The sequence below is a fragment of the Tarenaya hassleriana genome, unplaced genomic scaffold (genome assembly GCF_000463585.1).
Source record: "Tarenaya hassleriana unplaced genomic scaffold, ASM46358v1 Cleome34, whole genome shotgun sequence".
In the NCBI taxonomy this organism is placed as follows: Eukaryota; Viridiplantae; Streptophyta; class Magnoliopsida; order Brassicales; family Cleomaceae; genus Tarenaya; species Tarenaya hassleriana.
Window position 1 is genome coordinate 546,026 of NW_010966542.1, and position 18,370 is coordinate 564,395.

General features: G+C 39.5%; 5 protein-coding genes across 7 annotated transcripts; 3 read left to right on the top strand and 2 right to left on the bottom strand.

Annotated features, from left to right (window-relative positions):
• Positions 1-60: 60 nt before the first annotated feature.
• On the top strand, positions 61-1,731 carry LOC104821699 (trafficking protein particle complex subunit 6B). 2 transcript variants are annotated; one of them, XM_010552655.2, is made up of 4 exons: positions 61-253; positions 859-976; positions 1,054-1,276; positions 1,502-1,731. In XM_010552655.2, the coding sequence occupies exons 1-4, from the start codon at positions 102-104 to the stop codon at positions 1,528-1,530; spliced, it is 522 nt and encodes a 173-aa protein (XP_010550957.1). In that variant the 5' UTR covers positions 61-101; the 3' UTR covers positions 1,531-1,731. The 2 variants fall into 2 exon arrangements, with proteins under 2 accessions (XP_010550957.1, XP_019058998.1); XM_019203453.1 differs by lacking the exon at positions 61-253 and adding an exon at positions 260-739.
• A 276-nt stretch (positions 1,732-2,007) lies between these two features.
• LOC104821701 (pentatricopeptide repeat-containing protein At5g27270) lies at positions 2,008-7,712 on the top strand. Its single transcript, XM_010552658.2, has 9 exons — positions 2,008-2,635; positions 3,741-5,142; positions 5,251-5,565; positions 5,838-5,942; positions 6,031-6,118; positions 6,252-6,373; positions 6,537-6,601; positions 6,725-7,307; positions 7,394-7,712. Exons 1-8 carry the CDS (start codon positions 2,096-2,098, stop codon positions 7,211-7,213), a joined length of 3,126 nt encoding a protein of 1,041 aa, XP_010550960.1. The 5' UTR covers positions 2,008-2,095; the 3' UTR covers positions 7,214-7,307; positions 7,394-7,712.
• Positions 7,579-8,496, bottom strand: LOC104821700 (histone H2AX). Its single transcript, XM_010552656.2, has 2 exons — positions 8,192-8,496; positions 7,579-7,953 (listed from the first exon to the last, which is right to left on the bottom strand). The coding sequence occupies exons 1-2, from the start codon at positions 8,396-8,398 to the stop codon at positions 7,732-7,734; spliced, it is 429 nt and encodes a 142-aa protein (XP_010550958.1). The 5' UTR covers positions 8,399-8,496; the 3' UTR covers positions 7,579-7,731.
• Positions 8,497-11,746: 3,250 nt separating this feature from the next.
• Positions 11,747-14,719, top strand: LOC104821703 (gibberellin receptor GID1C-like). 2 transcript variants are annotated; one of them, XM_010552661.1, is made up of 4 exons: positions 11,747-12,183; positions 12,703-12,829; positions 13,036-13,647; positions 13,880-14,719. In XM_010552661.1, the coding sequence occupies exons 2-4, from the start codon at positions 12,815-12,817 to the stop codon at positions 14,267-14,269; spliced, it is 1,017 nt and encodes a 338-aa protein (XP_010550963.1). In that variant the 5' UTR covers positions 11,747-12,183; positions 12,703-12,814; the 3' UTR covers positions 14,270-14,719. The 2 variants fall into 2 exon arrangements, with proteins under 2 accessions (XP_010550963.1, XP_010550962.1); XM_010552660.1 differs by lacking the exon at positions 12,703-12,829.
• A 902-nt stretch (positions 14,720-15,621) lies between these two features.
• On the bottom strand, positions 15,622-17,836 carry LOC104821702 (myosin-10-like). Its single transcript, XM_010552659.1, has one exon. The coding sequence runs from the start codon at positions 17,683-17,685 to the stop codon at positions 15,805-15,807; it is 1,881 nt and encodes a 626-aa protein (XP_010550961.1). The 5' UTR covers positions 17,686-17,836; the 3' UTR covers positions 15,622-15,804.
• Positions 17,837-18,370: the final 534 nt, after the last annotated feature.

Below are 18,370 nucleotides of genomic sequence, written 5' to 3' on the forward strand. Positions count from 1 at the left end.
CTACATTGACAATATTAATTAAATATAGATCCTTCTCTGTTGTTTCCTCTGCCATTAGATCGGAGCCCTTACTGTCCGGGGGGAGGAAGAGAGAGAGAAAAATGGGGAGAGAAGTGGCTGAGAGCTGTGTGGATTCTCTGTTGACGGAGATGGTGGCGATGTACTGCGATCGCTTCTATGCCAACAAGCCGGAGCTCGCCGCCCGGAGAATCGAGGCTATCGGTTACCAGGTCGGCCACCAGCTCTCCGAGAGGTTCGCGTCGTCTTCTCTCGGATCCTGTTCTGTTTTCTGATTTCATTTCCAGTGATTTGGCACGCTGATTTTCTCCGCAGATAACCTTTTTCTCAGATCGTAATGTTGGTTGTAGATCTGAGGTTGATGTGTGTTTTGATTATTAGGTGGTGATGGCGTTTTTTCTTTTTACTTTGATGTGTCGTTTGGGGATTGTAGTTCTGTGATTTGCATTCGGAGTTTGTATTCTGTCGTTAAATTTGGGGTTTCGGGACAGATGAACTGTGGAAAGACGGGGAAATTCTAGGTTAATTTGGACCGGTTTATGCGCCTTTGATTTAGTTTCTCAATGCCCTTTAACTTGATTTCCCCATTCTCTCTTTCAATGTCACCGCAAGGAGCTCCCCGCTTTGCAATCAACATATGAAATTATCTTGAAGTATGAAGTTTGCATATGCGAAGAAAACTTATGATATTGATGGGATCAGATTCTGACAGCTTCAGAAGGTGTTTGGCCACTTATGACTAAGTTTACAATGCCATACATCCAAACAAAGAGAGTCCAGTAGCAAATGTTTCAACTCGCTTGAATGTGTGTAATAATAGCATGGCCCTTCTGTGATTAGATACACAATGGAGAGACCAAGGTTTAATGACCATCTCGAGGCAATCAAGTTCATCTGCAAGGACTTCTGGTTTGAGGTCTTCAAGAAGCAGATAGACAACTTGAAGACAAATCACAAGGTAAGATCTTTCTTAATCTTTTCGGGGGGGAATCTGAAGTGAAAGGGATATTCTCCTCAATCTTGTGTATGTTTCAGGGTACATTTGTATTGCAAGACAACAGGTTCAGGTGGCTATCACGTGTTTCGATTGACCCTTTGTCTGGGAAGGAAAGTGAAGATCCTTCAAAGGCAGGAGAAAGCAAGGAAGAGCTAGCAGTGAGCATGTATCTGTATTTCCCTTGTGGAATCATAAGGGGTGCTCTCTCTAATCTGGGAATCCCTTGTGCTGTTTCTGCCGACATATCAAACCTTCCCGCCTGTGAGTTCCTTAAATCCACCTGTAATGTTTTCTATCGAGCAGGAAAATTTTCGAGAAAATCATTCTCTAAAACCGAAATGAACCTGGGATTAAGGCGTTGTTGTGGTATCGTTCTCTAAAATCTTATTCGCATTGTTGGTGTTGTGATTCTGGGATTTGGGTTTTTGTTTATGAATGATGAGGAGCCTAATTGCTTGGTTTATATCCATCTTTCCATGCTCACAGGTTCATTTGTGGTTCGGGTCAAGGCCTGATACTTTCAGTTTCTGGTTTCAAAGAAGGAAAGGGTATAAAGATTCTTCAGCTTTCAGAGACTATGTAAAACGTAAGTCACTGTAAAAACTTTGGTAACGACATTAAGTGTATTCCCACTTTGCCCTTTTTTTTTTACTTTGTTTTTTCATTTTTACCTGTTAAAAGTTGCCCAAAATGAAATGATTCGTTAGGACAAGGTTTCCAGTCTGATTCTATAGATCTATCAAAACGAATCTGGACCGTCGATTACTACGAAACGATCTCAACCGTCGATTATTAGACTTGATTCAAATCGTTTGATCTGTCATAACAAAGCTGGACCGTCGAATTAATCAGAGTGATCCATGCCGTCGGTTCGAGAAATATATGGACCGTTGGATCAATGTAAAACGATCTTACCGTTGATATTGAGATTCGATCTGAACCGTCGATTTATCGTCCCAATATTGGTAAAATATAATATTTGTACTTTCTGATATCCATCGAGCCATTTTCCCGGCAAAGTTTCACTCCATAGCCGGCGAAACTCCGCCCGAAATCTCGCCGGAGAAATCGGAAGCAACCATGAAGAGCGACTTCCTCTCTTCCACTTCTCACCTCCGTCCTACGATCTATCTTCCCAAAATACCTTCGAGAAAGCCCAAAATATCTATAAGGTCCTCGTCTTCTCCGGCAGTTCGACCCGACCCGTGGTCTCTCAGCGACGGGAACCCGCAGAGACCTAAGCCCAGATGGGAGAGACCGAAGCATCCTCTGTCGGACGACGACGCGCGTCGAATCATAAAGAAGAAGGCTGAGTACCTTAGCGTGTTGCGGAGGAACCAGGGCTCACGCGCCATGACGCCCAAATGGATAAAGCGGACCCCGGAGCAGATGGTTCAGTACTTGGAGGATGATCGGAACGGGCAGATGTACGGGAAGCATGTCGTGGCGGCGACAAAGGCGGTGAGAGGGATGGCAGGGAAGAGACAGGGAAGTGGTGATATTAGGGTTGTGATGAGTAGTTTTGTCGGGAAGCTGAGTTTCAGGGAAATGTGCGTTGTGTTGAAGGAGCAGAAGGGTTGGAGACAAGTTCGAGACTTCTTTGCCTGGATGAAATTGCAGGTATTTTTTCTGCCTCCTTTTCATCTGGGTTCTGGGTTTTGCTTGTTTCTGAATTGCTTCCGAGTTTATTGTGGATATCTGGATTAATGTTGTAAAATTGCGTAGTTGATACATTTGAATTTAACTTAGAATCTCATGACTTCAGGTACTTGTCTCGATTTCATACGGGTTTGCTTGTTGCTAAATGATTAAGTTGTATGTCGAGTTTCCTTTTAGCTTCGTCTGAGACAGTTACTTGAAAATCTGATGTTTTCAAGGCTTGGATTTATAGCAAAACCAAAAGCATAGGACAATGACATATATAATTGCTTGAGGTGCTTGTCTCTGCTTTGTTGTTGGTCATATAGTTGTTTGTGTGATCAGTGTTTTGCTTGATTCTGCTTACTTTGGCCTGGGTTTCAAAATTTTGAGTTGAGATTAATAAAATTTTAGTGATAGACTTTTACCTCAACAGTTAAGCTACCGTCCGAGTGTGGTTGTCTACACGATTGTTCTCCGTCTGTATGGGCAAGTTGGAAAGATAAAACTGGCTGAGGAGGCCTTCTTGGAAATGCTCGAAGTGGGATGCGAACCCGATGCAGTGGCATGTGGTACTATGCTGTGCACATATGCCAGATGGGGACGCCATAAGGCTATGATGACGTTCTACAAAGCTGTTCAAGAAAGAGGGATGCTTCTCTCGACTTCTGTTTACAATTTCATGCTTTCGTCTCTGCAGAAAAAGTCGCTCCATGAGAAAGTGATAGACATGTGGCTAGGAATGGCCAATAATGGTGTCCCACCCACCGAATTTACATATACATTAGTCGTTAGCTCGTATGCCAAAAAGGGTTTTCTTGAGGAGGCGTTTAAGGCTTTCAGTGAGATGAGAAACATGGGATTCGTCCCAGAGGAAGTAACTTACAGTCTGCTTATTGGCTTATGTGTCAAAGATGGTAACTGGGATCAGGCCATTGGATTGTACGAGGAGATGAGATCTCGAGAAATAGTTCCAAGCAACTATACTTGTGCTTCTATGTTGACGTTGTATTACAAAACTGAGGATTATCCGAAAGCTCTTTCTCTCTTTAAGGATATGGAAAGACATAGAATTCCTGCTCAACAGTTAAGCTACCGTCCGAGTGTGGTTGTCTACACGATTGTTCTCCGTCTGTATGGGCAAGTTGGAAAGATAAAACTGGCTGAGGAGGCCTTCTTGGAAATGCTCGAAGTGGGATGCGAACCCGATGCAGTGGCATGTGGTACTATGCTGTGCACATATGCCAGATGGGGACGCCATAAGGCTATGATGACGTTCTACAAAGCTGTTCAAGAAAGAGGGATGCTTCTCTCGACTTCTGTTTACAATTTCATGCTTTCGTCTCTGCAGAAAAAGTCGCTCCATGAGAAAGTGATAGACATGTGGCTAGGAATGGCCAATAATGGTGTCCCACCCACCGAATTTACATATACATTAGTCGTTAGCTCGTATGCCAAAAAGGGTTTTCTTGAGGAGGCGTTTAAGGCTTTCAGTGAGATGAGAAACATGGGATTCGTCCCAGAGGAAGTAACTTACAGTCTGCTTATTGGCTTATGTGTCAAAGATGGTAACTGGGATCAGGCCATTGGATTGTACGAGGAGATGAGATCTCGAGAAATAGTTCCAAGCAACTATACTTGTGCTTCTATGTTGACGTTGTATTACAAAACTGAGGATTATCCGAAAGCTCTTTCTCTCTTTAAGGATATGGAAAGACATAGAACTCCTGCTGATGAGGTAATACGTGGACTGCTTATCAGAATATACGGTAAGCTCGGACTTCTGGATGATGCGGAGAATGTCTTTCAAGAGACCAAACGCCTGAAGCTTCTTAACGATGAGAAAACATATTTAGCAATGGCCCAAGTCTACTTGAATTCAGGAAATGTTGCCAAAGCATTAGACATAATCGAAATGATGAATTCTAGAGGTTTTTCCCTTTCAAGATTTGCCTATATTGTCATGTTGCAGTGCTATGTCAAGAGACGGGAGGTAGACTCTGCTGAGGAAGCATTTCGAGCACTATCAAAAACTGGACTTCCGGATGCTGGTTCTTGTACCGACATGCTTAATTTGTATATTAGACTCAATTTATTGCAAGAAGCAAAGAAATTTGTCACGCAGATAATGACAGATCAAGTGCATTTTGATATAGAGCTCTACAAGATGGTGATGAGACTGTATTGCGAGGAGGGAATGGTTGCAGAAGCTCAAGAGTTGGTAGAGAAAATGGGTACAGATGATGTGCTTAAGAACAATAAATTTGTTCGAACGCTTACAAAGGCTATGCATTGCAAAAGCATTGTGCTTGAGAAATATGAAGTTGCAAACCTAAATCAACTTGACCCCACGGCCCTTGGGATGCTGCTTGATTTGCGTTTGACTGAGGGCAATTCCAATGAGACTGAGGAAATCTTAAGCTTATTATTCAAGACAAAATTTGGTTCATCAGCAGTAAATCGAGTCATTAGCAGATTTATCAGAGATGGTGAGAACTATTTTCTGAATCTTGGTCCATTGGTTTTGTGGGAAGCTCTGTAGGTTGAAAATTTACTGTATTAATTGCTTGAAGTCTGACTTCAGTCTTTTTATGTAGGTGATGTATCTAAAGCAGAAAATCTTGCTGATTTGATTATCAAACTAGGACTCAGGCTAGAGGAGGAAACCATATCTGCACTGATTGTTGTATATGGGAGGCAAAAGAAGCTAAAAGAGGCGAAACGGATTTTTCATGCAGCAGGGGAATCGTTAATGTTGAGTAAATTGATTATCGGCTCAATGATTGACGCTTATGTCAGATGTGATTGGCTGGAGGATGCATATGGACTTTTTATGGAATCAGCCAAAAAGGGCCATGACATCCCAGGTGCAGTAACAATCAGCATTCTGGTGAACGCCCTCACAAATCGAGGTATGTCTAATGGAAAATGTGTTTTCCTTCCAGAGATTTTGGAGAATGCATGGTCTCAATCTTGAACAATCCAAAACAATAGCACATGATACGAAATCTTTGTCAAAGATTGTTAGATAATGTGAAGTTATAGCCTCATTTTCAAGTTGATGATGGTTACTTTTCAAGCAGATATTCTGGAGTCCTAATAAACATTATTTCCCATCTTCTTCTGTATTCTTGTTCACAACGTAAAGGATGTTTTGCTGTTGATTATATTAACCAAATCTCAGGGAGACACCGAGAAGCAGAAGATATTGCACGCAAGTGCCTTGAGACAAAAGTGGAGCTTGACACTGTTGGGTATAATACCTTTATCAAGGCAATGCTAGAAGCAGGTAGAAATGGTTGCTACGTTCATTCTGCTGTATTTGGTGCAGAGAACTGCTAACTAGTACTCATTACTCAACCTTCATATGTTCATAGGGAAAATGCAGTTTGCAACTGAAATTTATGAGCAAATGTGTAATTCAGGCATCGCTTGTTCAATTCAGACCTACAGCACGATGATCAGGTAAAACAATGCTCGGTCTCAGATTATATAAGCCAATAAATTTAGTCTTATTTCATATGTTAAGACAGACAGGCAGAGACATGCAAGTTTGCAATAAATAAAATGTTCTAGTTTTGTTCCTGGGTCGCTGCAGTGTTTATGGGCGGGGCCAGCAACTGGACAAGGCAGTAGAAGTTTTCAGCAAAGCTTGCAACTCGGGCGTATCTCTTGACGAGAAGATCTACATGAATATGATTACCCATTATGGAAAGGCTGGTATGTGTTTGAGTCAAGAGAGTTAGATGCTCATGTCTTAGTGCATTTGACCCGGCCAATGCTAGATAACAGAACGGCTCCAAGTTACTTCTTCCGCATGTATTTTCTTCATAAAGTAATTTTGATGTATTGTGTATCTTATTTACTTACACTCATTTTGCAGGGAAAATCAGTGAAGCATTAGCTTTGTTCGCTGAAATGCAGGAGAAAGGGATTAAACCTGGAATGGTAAGATTTTTGTATATTGGCAAATTGTCCTTGAAGGTTTATTTACATTACAAGATACACTTACTTTGTGAGAGAAATGAGAACACGCGATAATCTGTTGTCTTTGCCGGGTAAAATATGCAGCATAGTTACAACATGATGGCCAAAATATGTGCCACCAGAGGACTCCATCATGAGGTTGATGAACTTTTGCAAGCAATGGAGAGAGATGACCGTTCTCCCGACTCTTTGACATACCTTTCCCTTAGCCAAGCATACATCGATAGTTCACAGTACACAGAAGCAGAGAAGGTGTTGGCTCTCATGCAAGAGAAAGGCATCCAGCCATCTCAGAGCCATTTCAGTTCATTGCTGGCTGCTTTTGCAAAAGCGGGACTGATGTCTGAAGCCGAAAGAATCTATAGCCAGATGATGGAGGCGGGTATAAGCCCGGATGGTGCCTGTGCCGGTACTATGCTCAGAGGTTACATAAACTCTGGAAAAGCCGAGAAGGGAATATTGTTCTATGAGAAAAGCATGAGAAGTTCTTTGAAAGATGGCAGGTCCTTTACAAGAGCAGCTCAAGATCTGTACAAAGCTGCTGTAGGGAAGGGACATAACGTTGGAGCTTAACTTTGAACATTCAAAACATCCATGCTCTAAGCATAGGAGTCTGGTCTGTTGGTGAATGACGACAAGGCCTGCCTGATTATCGGCAGTCATCAATGTGAATACAAAAACTCAAATTTGTTTCCCAATGTGTTGCCTCTGACAAGTCGTATATCCAATGCAACGCATTGTTATCTGTTGCAGATTTTTTCGATGCTCAAATTAGATTCAGAGCTTCGGACAAAGACGGAGTTGACAAATGGAGTCGGACCAGTCCCAAAGAAACAGAACATGCCATCACGAAATCCAAGTTGTGCATTGAAATGAAGACGGAGGGGAAAACAAGGCCAATCAGAAACCTGGCGGCAAAAAGATTTCAACATCTAACAGATCCATGAATAGTTAACCAAATACCATATCAACAAATAATCAAGCAGAATTAAGATCTGAGGTTCAGTGAAGCTGATTCGAAAATCAAATTCTAGATTTTTTTCCATGTGCCCAAAAGCCGAACAATCAGAAGGAAAAAAAAAATCAAAAAGTCAAAATTCTTGAGAAGCAGAGCCAATATCGCCCTTTGCTTTGCCACTCTTTGTGGGTAAGAGATGCTGATGAATGTTGGGCAAAACACCTCCATTTGCAATCGTGACACTGCCCAGAAGCTTGCTTAGTTCCTCGTCGTTCCTCACCGCTAGCTGAATATGTCTCGGAACTATTCGATTCTTCTTGTTGTCTCTCGCGGCATTACCAGCAAGCTCCAAAACCTAATCGCAAAGGTCGAAAATCGGATTATGAAGAAGAAGAAGAAGAGTATCTGAAATACAACATAATGTCCATTCATCATTTCAGATCCAGGTGCGGGTGATCTCTTAGAAACTTCAGATTTAATCGGATTGAAAAAGATTTCCAACTTTAATCCATCGAATTTTCTAAATGTCCACAACGTAAATTACAACAAACCAGATTTTGACGATGTAGATAACAAAAAACGAAAACTCTTACCTCCGCGGCGAGGTACTCAAGCACGGCGGAGAGATAGACCGGAGCCCCGGCTCCGACACGCTCGGCGTACTTTCCAGCCTTCAGAAACCTCGCGATCCTCCCAACCGGAAACTGAAGCCCTGCCTTATGCGATCTGGACACTGATTTCGTGGATTTGGCCTTCCCTCTCCCTCCCTTCGTCGAACCAACGCCTCCAGCAGAAATCATCTTCGATAATACTCTAAAACAACACAATAGCTACAGATAAACCCTAGATAATAGCAGCTTCAGAATCGACGAATGACGATGATGACGGAGGCGAGATCACAGGAGCATGAACATATTATATAAGAGCAAGGGACGCGATCTGGTTGGCCGAGAAGCTTTTCAAGAGGATTGCCAACGTGGCACAACTTTTCCGTGCCTGGCGGGAAAAATAAAAATAATACCACCATCTTTTGGGGTAAACGGCGTCGTATAATAAATGAACTGCTTTATACCTTAGGGTTACGCCACGATTCAAATATTGGGCCATCTTATAAAGAAAATTCAGGTGCAAAAAACTAAGCCCAAAATGGAGCGTCGTCAAAACAATCTAATTTCACGTTAAAAATTATATGTATGTATGTATGTATGTATGTATGTATGTATGTATGTATGTATGTATGTATGTATGTATGTATGTATGTATGTATGTATGTATGTATGTATGTATGTATGTATGTATGTATGTATGTATGTATGTATGTATGTATGTATGTATGTATGTATGTATGTATGTATGTATGTATGTATGTATGTATGTATGTATGTATGTATGTATGTATGTATGTATGTTGCCTTGCATTTGTGAAATAATTGCGAGGAACAATATTAAAGGCAACATGACTGGGAGAAATATCATACTTTATTATTTTACGGTTTGAATTGTTTATTGATTTATATACAAACTGTGTGAAAAAAAAAATGTTTTCGAAATAAAGATTCTGATTTTTTGTCAAATTTAACATCCGCTCAAACGTAATCAAATAGTGTACGTTAGATCCATGTAAATTGTAAAGAACCGATCCAGATATTTTTATATTGAGTTTAAATCCTATCATTTCTATTAATTTTCAGTATTTTTAAAATCTTATTTGTTTAGTTTTATAGAATTTTGTATCATTGTTTTCCATGATTCCAACTTAAACTTTAATTTATAAACCATTTATTTTGCAAAAATTGTTTCAAAAATTTTTATTATTAATATATTCATTTCAAATTACATGAAATTAATTTAAAAATTCATTCTAATCGATTTATAAATAAAAAATATTTATATATAATTATATATTGTTAAATTTAATTTAAATCAAAAATACCTAATCTTAATGATTATATTTTTACACGAATCTATGATTAAATATCACATGTGCTATCACACTATATCCGTGTCCATCCCAAAAATTAAATAAATGAAAAAGATTTTAGAGATATTTAACAAATATAGTCAAAAGTAGTGTTTTGTGCCGACAAAATTATGTAAACGCATCAACAAATAAAATGATTTTGGAGGAAGGAGATAAAAAAAAAAAAAAAGGAGAAAAAGACAAAGAAGATAAAATAGGAAAGGGACAGATGAGGTGGTGAAATTTAAACCCCCAAAAATGACAAACAGAAAAAATATATATATAAATAAAAATAATAAAAACAAAATAAAGTTTTGGCAGCATAAAAAAAAGTACAAAAGCTGTTCTCCATAGATGTTGACCCAAAACCCTAATACTTCCAAAACTCCTTTTTTATTTTTTCCAATAATTTTATTATTGACATACGGTCCAATGCATTCCGTATATTTTGTTATATATATCATATTCGGAAAATTTTAAAATACCGAAATCTGTGTGAACGACAAAACCCTGATGATTCCTCCATTTCATGTTCACTAAAAAAAATATTTATATGAGTTTCGAAATATTTTACATCTGAAATTGTTTTATGCTTATAACAAATAGTCCGTATGTGATTTTTATTTATTTATTTTTGTGTAATATTGTAATATTATTCTGTTGCGTTTAAATATTAAAAAAAAAAGTTTTCCTCACCGACCATTGAGAGGTTTTGTCGATGGGACATGAAAAAAGATTAGACAAGGGGTATATTTATTTGTCGTTCTCTTTTTTTTTTCCTTTATAAATAGACTATATTATCCTTCTATTTGATAATATTTTTTTTTGTTGCAAACCCAAAAATACTCCTCTTAATGCATAAACATCACAAAATGTGAAGGAAAAAGGTATAATCCTCCTCCGTATGTGACGTTTTTATTAACTTTTCATTAATTTTCAACTTATTTATACGTTTTTATTTTGTAAAATTAAATAAAAAGTTTTTAAAGTAAATAAATAAATAACCCAAATTATTATAAATTTTAAATGAAGAATAGAGAAATGAGTAACTAAATTTTATATATGCTATTAATTAATAATTATCTGTTTCTTTAGGCATTATATCAAAAATATCTTTATTTTGTTATTTTTACTTCAACACGTACGCTTCTTCAACTGTGACCATGTGATCCATATGACCCAAAATATAGTGTGGTCACATTTTGATTTTATTGATTATAACATTAAATTTATCGTGATCTCATTAATTCATTATGTTCATATATCGTATATCTTACTAATTATTTGATTAAAATATCATAAATTTAACGTTATGAATAATGAGATCAATATGTGATCATATTATATTTTGGATTAATTGGTCACAATTGGAGGAATGTATATATTGAAGTAAGAATAATAAAGTAAAGGTATTTTTGATAATGGCCGGTTTCTTTATTACCTCTTTATAACACTTGTATTATAAAACACATTTTCTCTTTTATTGAAAATTTACACAAAAAGAATAAGTAACGAAGTTTAATTTTTTATTTATCGCTGTCGCTGCAATAACGCAGTTTCTGAAAATACGGCAACTGGAGATAAATTGCGAAGAGAAAAGGGCATAGATGTAATTTCACATGAGAAAACGGACAGGAACGGATCCCGTTTAACCTCACGTGTTTCCGGTCTCGTTCCGTTCATTTTGTCTTTCTCCTTTTCTTCCGATTCCTTTACTCCACGTCAAGAAGATAGCCACATAATAATTATATATAAATAAATAAATACATTTATGAATGGATCCATTTCAGCACATTCTTTTATATCTTTATTACATTAAAGATATATATGGTTATTCTATATGCTTCTGAAATTTAAGATATCGGATAGCAGGATAGCGATATTTTTAAATGGACAAAGTTGATAGTTTTTTTATAACTTTTAAAAATAATAATTTAATATGCTTTATAGTTATTTAAAAAACTATATTTTCTCAAATTTCAAGATTAAATTTTGTACTTTCTGAATCGAAAATTTGCCAATATAATTCTTATTTAGATCATAACATATATAGATTAAAAAGAACTTTACATAATATTGGGATATAAAATAAAAGTATATTAAATTTAATAGTTGATGGATGGATGGGTGGATGTATATATCTTCTTATTGCAATCCGAAACATTATTTATTTCACAAGGCCCACAGAACAGTCGTGACACCCTACTCAGTACTCCCTCCCCCAACGCGTACGAGTTGCAGGCGCACGTTATTCACTCATATCACGTGTCTTCTAAAGTGCGCCATATTCTTATCCGCCACCTTCTTCCCGGTATATATCATCATTCATTAAGCCTTCGCTGATTCCGGTGTTAAGGTGCTCAACCATTTGATCTGCACTTTTAAAGGAGGCATCTTTCCATTTCCAGAAAGAAAATTAACTTTCGTCAAGAAATTTGGGATTACCCTTCTCGTCTCAGGAAAAAAAAAACTTTCTTTTTTGTTGTTCTTGCCGGATCAGTCGAAGGAAGTTTGGGTTAATTTGATCTGGGTTTTGTGGTTCTGTGCTGTTTGATCGGTTAAAAGAAAAAAAAAAGGAGATTTTCCATGGCTGGGAGCGATCAAGTTAACCTTATTGAGAGCAAGGTGAGTCCTTTTTTTTTTCCCTTGCTGGGTACTTCCTCTCTCTTTTTTCATTCTTTTGGGTGCTTGATTTGACCTTCCGTTTTGTGATTTCCCGTCAATTTCATGGCTTAAATTTGGACATCCTCAATGGGTCTGTTTCAATGTTTGGTTTCGTTTGGCTCTTGATGATGTTCTTACGGTTTACTTTTTGGTTCGAACTTCTGTAGAATCTGTGTTTTTGTAATCAAAGCATAGGGCTTTTTATGCAATGAGACGTGTCGTTGCTTGATGGGTCTTTTTTTATAACTTCGGTTTCACTTTTCTTTTCCTCCTTTTTTTTTGTGTGCTTAGTTTCCGCTGATTATCCTTTTGAATTCTCTATTCGGGACTGTTGCTATAGCTTCTTCAGATTCCTATAACTAGGGTTTTGTATTCAAGGGGGAAAAAATCAGATTTTGATTTCCTTTTTGGTGCTGCTGGTTTCCTGTCTGAATGATGAGCTGTTCATGGTTTTGGGGATCGGATTTCGTTCTGTCACAGAAGCTAGGGATCGTGAATTTGTTTTGGCTGCCAAGTGTTGAATCGACTTGCTCTCCTTGCTCCTTCTTTTTTCTGTTTTGGGGGCTTTTCCATTGAACACGAAGCTCATACTATGTTGTCTTTGTTGGTGAGTTCTTTCCTGTTTTGGTGTTTGCAACAATTTTCATTTAATTCTCAAAGAACTTTACTGCGAATGTTGTTTTCTCTTTTACACGATTCATCAAAACCCTCCATCGATTTCATTGTAAAGCCACGGCCTTTACAGCAGTTTTCTTGATCGGGTTTTTTCATTGAAATCGTATCTGAGTTGTCGGTTTTTGTGTGTTGGCTCAGAGGGTGGTTCCACTCAACACATGGGTCCTGATCTCCAACTTTAAGGTGGCTTACAATATCTTACGCCGCCCTGATGGAACCTTCAACCGTCACTTGGCCGAGTTTCTCGACCGTAAGGCCCCCGCAAACGCCATCCCCCTCGACGGCGTCTTCTCGTTCGACGTCGTCATTGATCGGGAAACCAGTCTTCTCAGTCGGGTTTACAGGCCGTTGATCAACGGGGAGCAGCTGCCACAGAGCTTGATCGATCTCGAGAAACCCGTCGAGGGAGAGATCGTGCCCGTCATCCTCTTCTTCCATGGCGGAAGCTTCGCTCATTCGTCCGCCAACAGCGCTATATATGATACCCTTTGCCGTAGGCTCGTCGGCGTGTGCGGTTGCGTCGTGATCTCGGTGAACTATCGACGTGCACCCGAGAATCGGTACCCTTGTGCATACGAAGATGGATGGACTGCTCTCAAATGGGTCGATTCAAGATCTTGGCTGAAGAGCAAAAAGGACTCAAAGGTTCATATTTTCTTGGCGGGTGATAGCTCGGGAGGTAACATCGTTCACAACGTGGCGGTAAGGGCCGCGGAATCGGGAATGATCCGAGTTCTGGGCAACATTCTGCTGTTGATCGCTTCCAGCTCCATTGTGTATGGATCAATATCCTTCTCCTTGGACTTGAATCCATCTTTGGCGTTCTGTGATCGATAGAGCAGAGATGCAGTGCTCGTCACCATTGCCAAGCAACGTTCTTTGTCTGCTCGGGCAGATTCTACCTCTGCTTTCAGGTCATCCATGGCTTTCTTGGCGTTAACAAGATTGTTTTCAAGCATACCCTTTTCGTTTTTCAATGATTCTGAACCCGATGTTTGGAGGGAAGGAAAGAACCGAGTCTGAGAAAAGGTTAGACGGGAAGTACTTTGTGACGGTGAGAGACCGGGACTGGTACTGGAGAGCGTTTCTTCCCGAGGGGGAGGACCGAGACCATCCTGCCTGCAACCCGTTTGGACCACGGGGCCAGCGGCTCGATGGCTTGAACTTCCCGAAGAGCCTAGTGGTAGTGGCTGGGTTGGATCTGATCCAAGATTGGCAATTGGCATACGTTGAAGGGCTGAGGAAGGAGCGCCTTGAAGTGAAGCTTATGTATTTGGAGCGTGCGACCATCGGTTTCTACCTCTTACCAAACAACAACCACTTCCACACCGTCATGGACGAGATTAAAGCGTTTGTGAACGCCGATCGCTGATCGCCACTAATCGCTTTTCAGTTTCGTATTCACTAACAAAGTGGCTGATCCGTGGAGGGGGAAGCCTGAGGTATCTCGTCGCTATCTTGCGGTAACTGCTTACGGGGTTTTCATAAGGTAATCGGTGTTTTGATGGCGTTTGCGTTTTGCGTTTTGCGTTTTGTGGCCGCCAACGCTGGCTTCTTGAAGGAAAGAAGTGGAAGACAGCGAGTGCGTTCAAGGAACTGGGAAAACCAGAGATTCTTGGGGGTACGAACAAATTGGCGTTTTAACCCTAGCTTCCTTTTTTTTTTTTTACTTGAAAGCTGATTTTTCAGCATAATTAGCTTCATGTTTATGTGTTTATAATATGATACGCTCATAAATGACAAAACATATAGATATATATACATAACATATAGGATATCCATAGCTGTAGGGCTACGAAATGAATGTATTCGCGTTGTTATATCTCTGCCGGGATTTGTCATACGTGGACCTACAATAATTATAATAATTAATAACCATACATGTAAAATAAGGTGGATTTCTATTCAATATTCTAAATATGTTGAATGTATAAATCAATCAGTGTCTTGTTTGCAAAAACAATATAATTATCTAAGAAAATTATATATATTATTTTAACAAAAAAAATATATATATTATAAATGTTATGGTCTTACCTTGACATATACCACACATGAGGAAGTGCAACAATTACATACACACACAAAAACAAATTTAAAAAAAAAAAGAGAGAGTCCACACGATAAAGTCTAATCAAAACATAAAGTCAATTCTGAATTCATGTCACTATATTCTGAATTTATATATAATAGACAAATGTTGCAAGTTGGCTATATAATTTTAACTTTATATTTTCACATCAATGTAAAAAAAAATAACTTTATATTGGCGAGCTACACAAGGAAGAAGAATGTGCAAGTGGAGAATATGTGCTTCTGACCACAATATTATTACTATTATTATTATTTTTTTCTTTATGCATAAAGACCAACCACAATTATTTAAAAAAAAAATACAAACGACAAAAAAAAAATCCAAAACTTTTTGTCTGAATCAATGGGCATGATGGCCAAAAAAATCCCACCACATTTACTAAACAGTCGTAGAAAAAACGGCACGAAGTTCGCCCATGGATTATGCAAAAGGCTCTTTTGAAAAGGGGTATGGAACTACAAAACACTCCGGTTAAGATTTCTAGAAGGAGACTACCTCCCGTTTCACACCAATGCAACCGGCCACCAAAAAGTCCACAAAATCCCACGTCAGGATGGAACAAAGAAAAGGTAAAGATTTTCCGAGAAATTTCAGAACTTTCAGGGAAAAAACAGCCAATGCACAAAAGCAAGGACGAAGGGAACAATATTACTTCACCTGATAACAGTCATCGAGTCTGAGAACAAAGCTTATTTGCAAGGAGGCATGTTTAAAGCATAAACATACTCTCAAAATGGCTATAAGAGTTCATTTGATCAAAGCAGGAAACTCGAATGCGGTAATAACGTCAGAGAGCTAAGGGGACAGTACCATCAGTGAATCTTAGCAGCGTATGCAACTGAAGCAGCTGCCAAAAGGGTTGCTGCTGATGAAACAATGGCCCAGAAGTTTTTCCTCTTGTCTGCCTCCTCCATGGCATGCTTCATAATCTCGACTTTCTTCCTCATCTCCTCTACTGCCTCCTCTTTATTCTTGAACGCGTTCTTGATCGCTTCCAGCTCCATTGTGTATGGATCAATATCCTTCTCCTTGGACTTGAATCCATCTTTGGCGTTCTGTGATCGATAGAGCAGAGATGCAGTGCTCGTCACCATTGCCAAGCAACGTTCTTTGTCTGCTCGGGCAGATTCTACCTCTGCTTTCAGGTCATCCATGGCTTTCTTGGCGTTAACAAGATTGTTTTCAAGCATACCCTTTTCGTTTTTCAATGATTCTGATTGACTCTCCACTTCCGTTTTCTCTCTGACCAAGCTCTCACGCTCAATCTTGATCTTATCGAGCTCTTTAATGGTTGATTCAATTGCTTTCTCCAATTCAGTAACTTTTGACTTGAGGTCTACTCTGTTTCTCTTCTCCTCATCAAGTGCCTTCTCTGCATGCCCTCTCCGAAGCTCAGCTTGCGAGAGAGCGTCTCTAAGCCAGTTAACTTCGTGACTAAGCTTCTCATTCTTCTCCAATTGATCTCTGTTATCCTTTTCCAGTGCACCGATTGCGCACTTTAGATCTCCAACCTTCCTTTTCAGCTCAACAAGATCAGTTTCCCTGTTAACTATATGCCCCTCTAGCTCATTTCTCTTCTTAGACAAAACATCAATCAACTTATCCTTAGCAGAGCTCTCAACGACGACAGTCTCCATTTGTTCGTTAACCAAATTCTTCTCCTCCATTATCTTCTCCATCTCTGACTCCATAATACCCTTCTCTTTCACCAACGCACCAATCTGTACCACCATCGCCTTTTCTTTCTCCATAGCCTCATCGCGGTTCTTCTCCAACCCCATAACATGTTCCTGCAAAACTCGCTCTTCCTTTCTCACACTCTGAACAATCTCACCCAAATTGTTCAACTTCTTCTCCAACTCGTTGATTTTCGCCTCTTTGCCGAGTTTTCCTATCTCCAACTCCTCCTTGTCTCTCACAAGCCTTTCTATTTCGCTCGTCAGGCCATTGATTTCCCCAGCTCTCTCCTCTAAGGCCTTCTCTAGATTACTCCTCTCCCTCTTCGCCTGCTCAATCAACTCGTCCCTGTTCTCCTTCTCCTCCACCAATCCAACGTTTTCGGATTTCAAATTTTCAATTTCATCTACCAAAATCGATTCTTTCCTATCCAGTTCAGTCAAGTTCTCCCTCAACCGATTCGTTTCCTCTTTCTGCAACTCAAACCCACTCTTGATCGAATCCCTCTCTTCGCAAACCCTACTTAACCATTCTCTCTCGCTCTCGAGCTTACCCACCAACTCATCTGCTTCTCTTTTCAAAACCCTAATCACACCCTCTCTCTCACTCTTCTCCTTCACCAACCCATCAACACCATCACCCATCACCGCCAATTGACTCTCAACAAAAGCCACAACCAGAGCCATTTCCAGCTTCAACCCGATGTTCTCATCATTCGCCCTACTCAACTCGTCCCGCAACCCAGTCTTCTCCGACCCGGAGCGAACCAACTCGGCCTCCAACGCATCCTTGGCCTGGGACAGAGACTCGATCTGCTGCCTCTTCTCCACCGTCTCCTTGAGAAGCATCGAGTTGAGAGACTTCAGGCTCTGGACCTTATCCTCGGAGGAGTAGTGGTCGTCCATGGAGGATTGACGGCTTAAAGCCGTGGCTTTGAGGTCAGTGTCAGGGAGTTTGTGGTTGCGGGTTTGCTCAATGGCTCCACTGCTTTGACGGGTCAATTTCTTCTTCGCCATTTTTGGTGACGTTTCTCCTCTGGGTACAAAATGTGGAGGCGAAAGATTAGGGTTCGCTGGAATTCCAAGGGTCAGGGTTTTGCTAGGGCTTTTATGGTGGAGATGCACAATGCAGGAAGAGAAAGCGACGAGAAACAAAATGCGGTTCTCTGGAGAGGGACTTTTGCAATTTCAAATTTTGGGGCCCAGATTTTAAGGAGTTCTCTTTGTTATTTAAAATTTTTGTGAAGCTAAATAGGCGCTATTTTAGTTGCTACGTGGCGCATTCTCATTGATTGGTGAAATTCCTCCGACAAGAGTGGGTCCCATGGGCTTTTGAACATTACCTAGATTATATTTATATTCGTTATTTCGATTATGAAAAAACCATCGTTCTGTTTTTATATAAATTTTGATTCAATTTGGTATGATTATTTTTCGATTCAGCTCGGATCCTTTTTTGTTATAAAAAATATTAGTCTTTTTTGTATTTAGAATAATTATAACCATTCAGTTTTTATATCAAATTCAGCTTATTTATAATTATAATTATACCTTATTCCATTTCATTCGGTTAATAACCAAAATAATCGCTCTAAACCTGACCCGCATCTCTGTGAACCCATTGTTTTGTGTGTGTGTGTGTTAGTGGCATCATTAAATTTCTCTAGAATTTTGTATAATGCATTTAATTTATCTTTGTTCA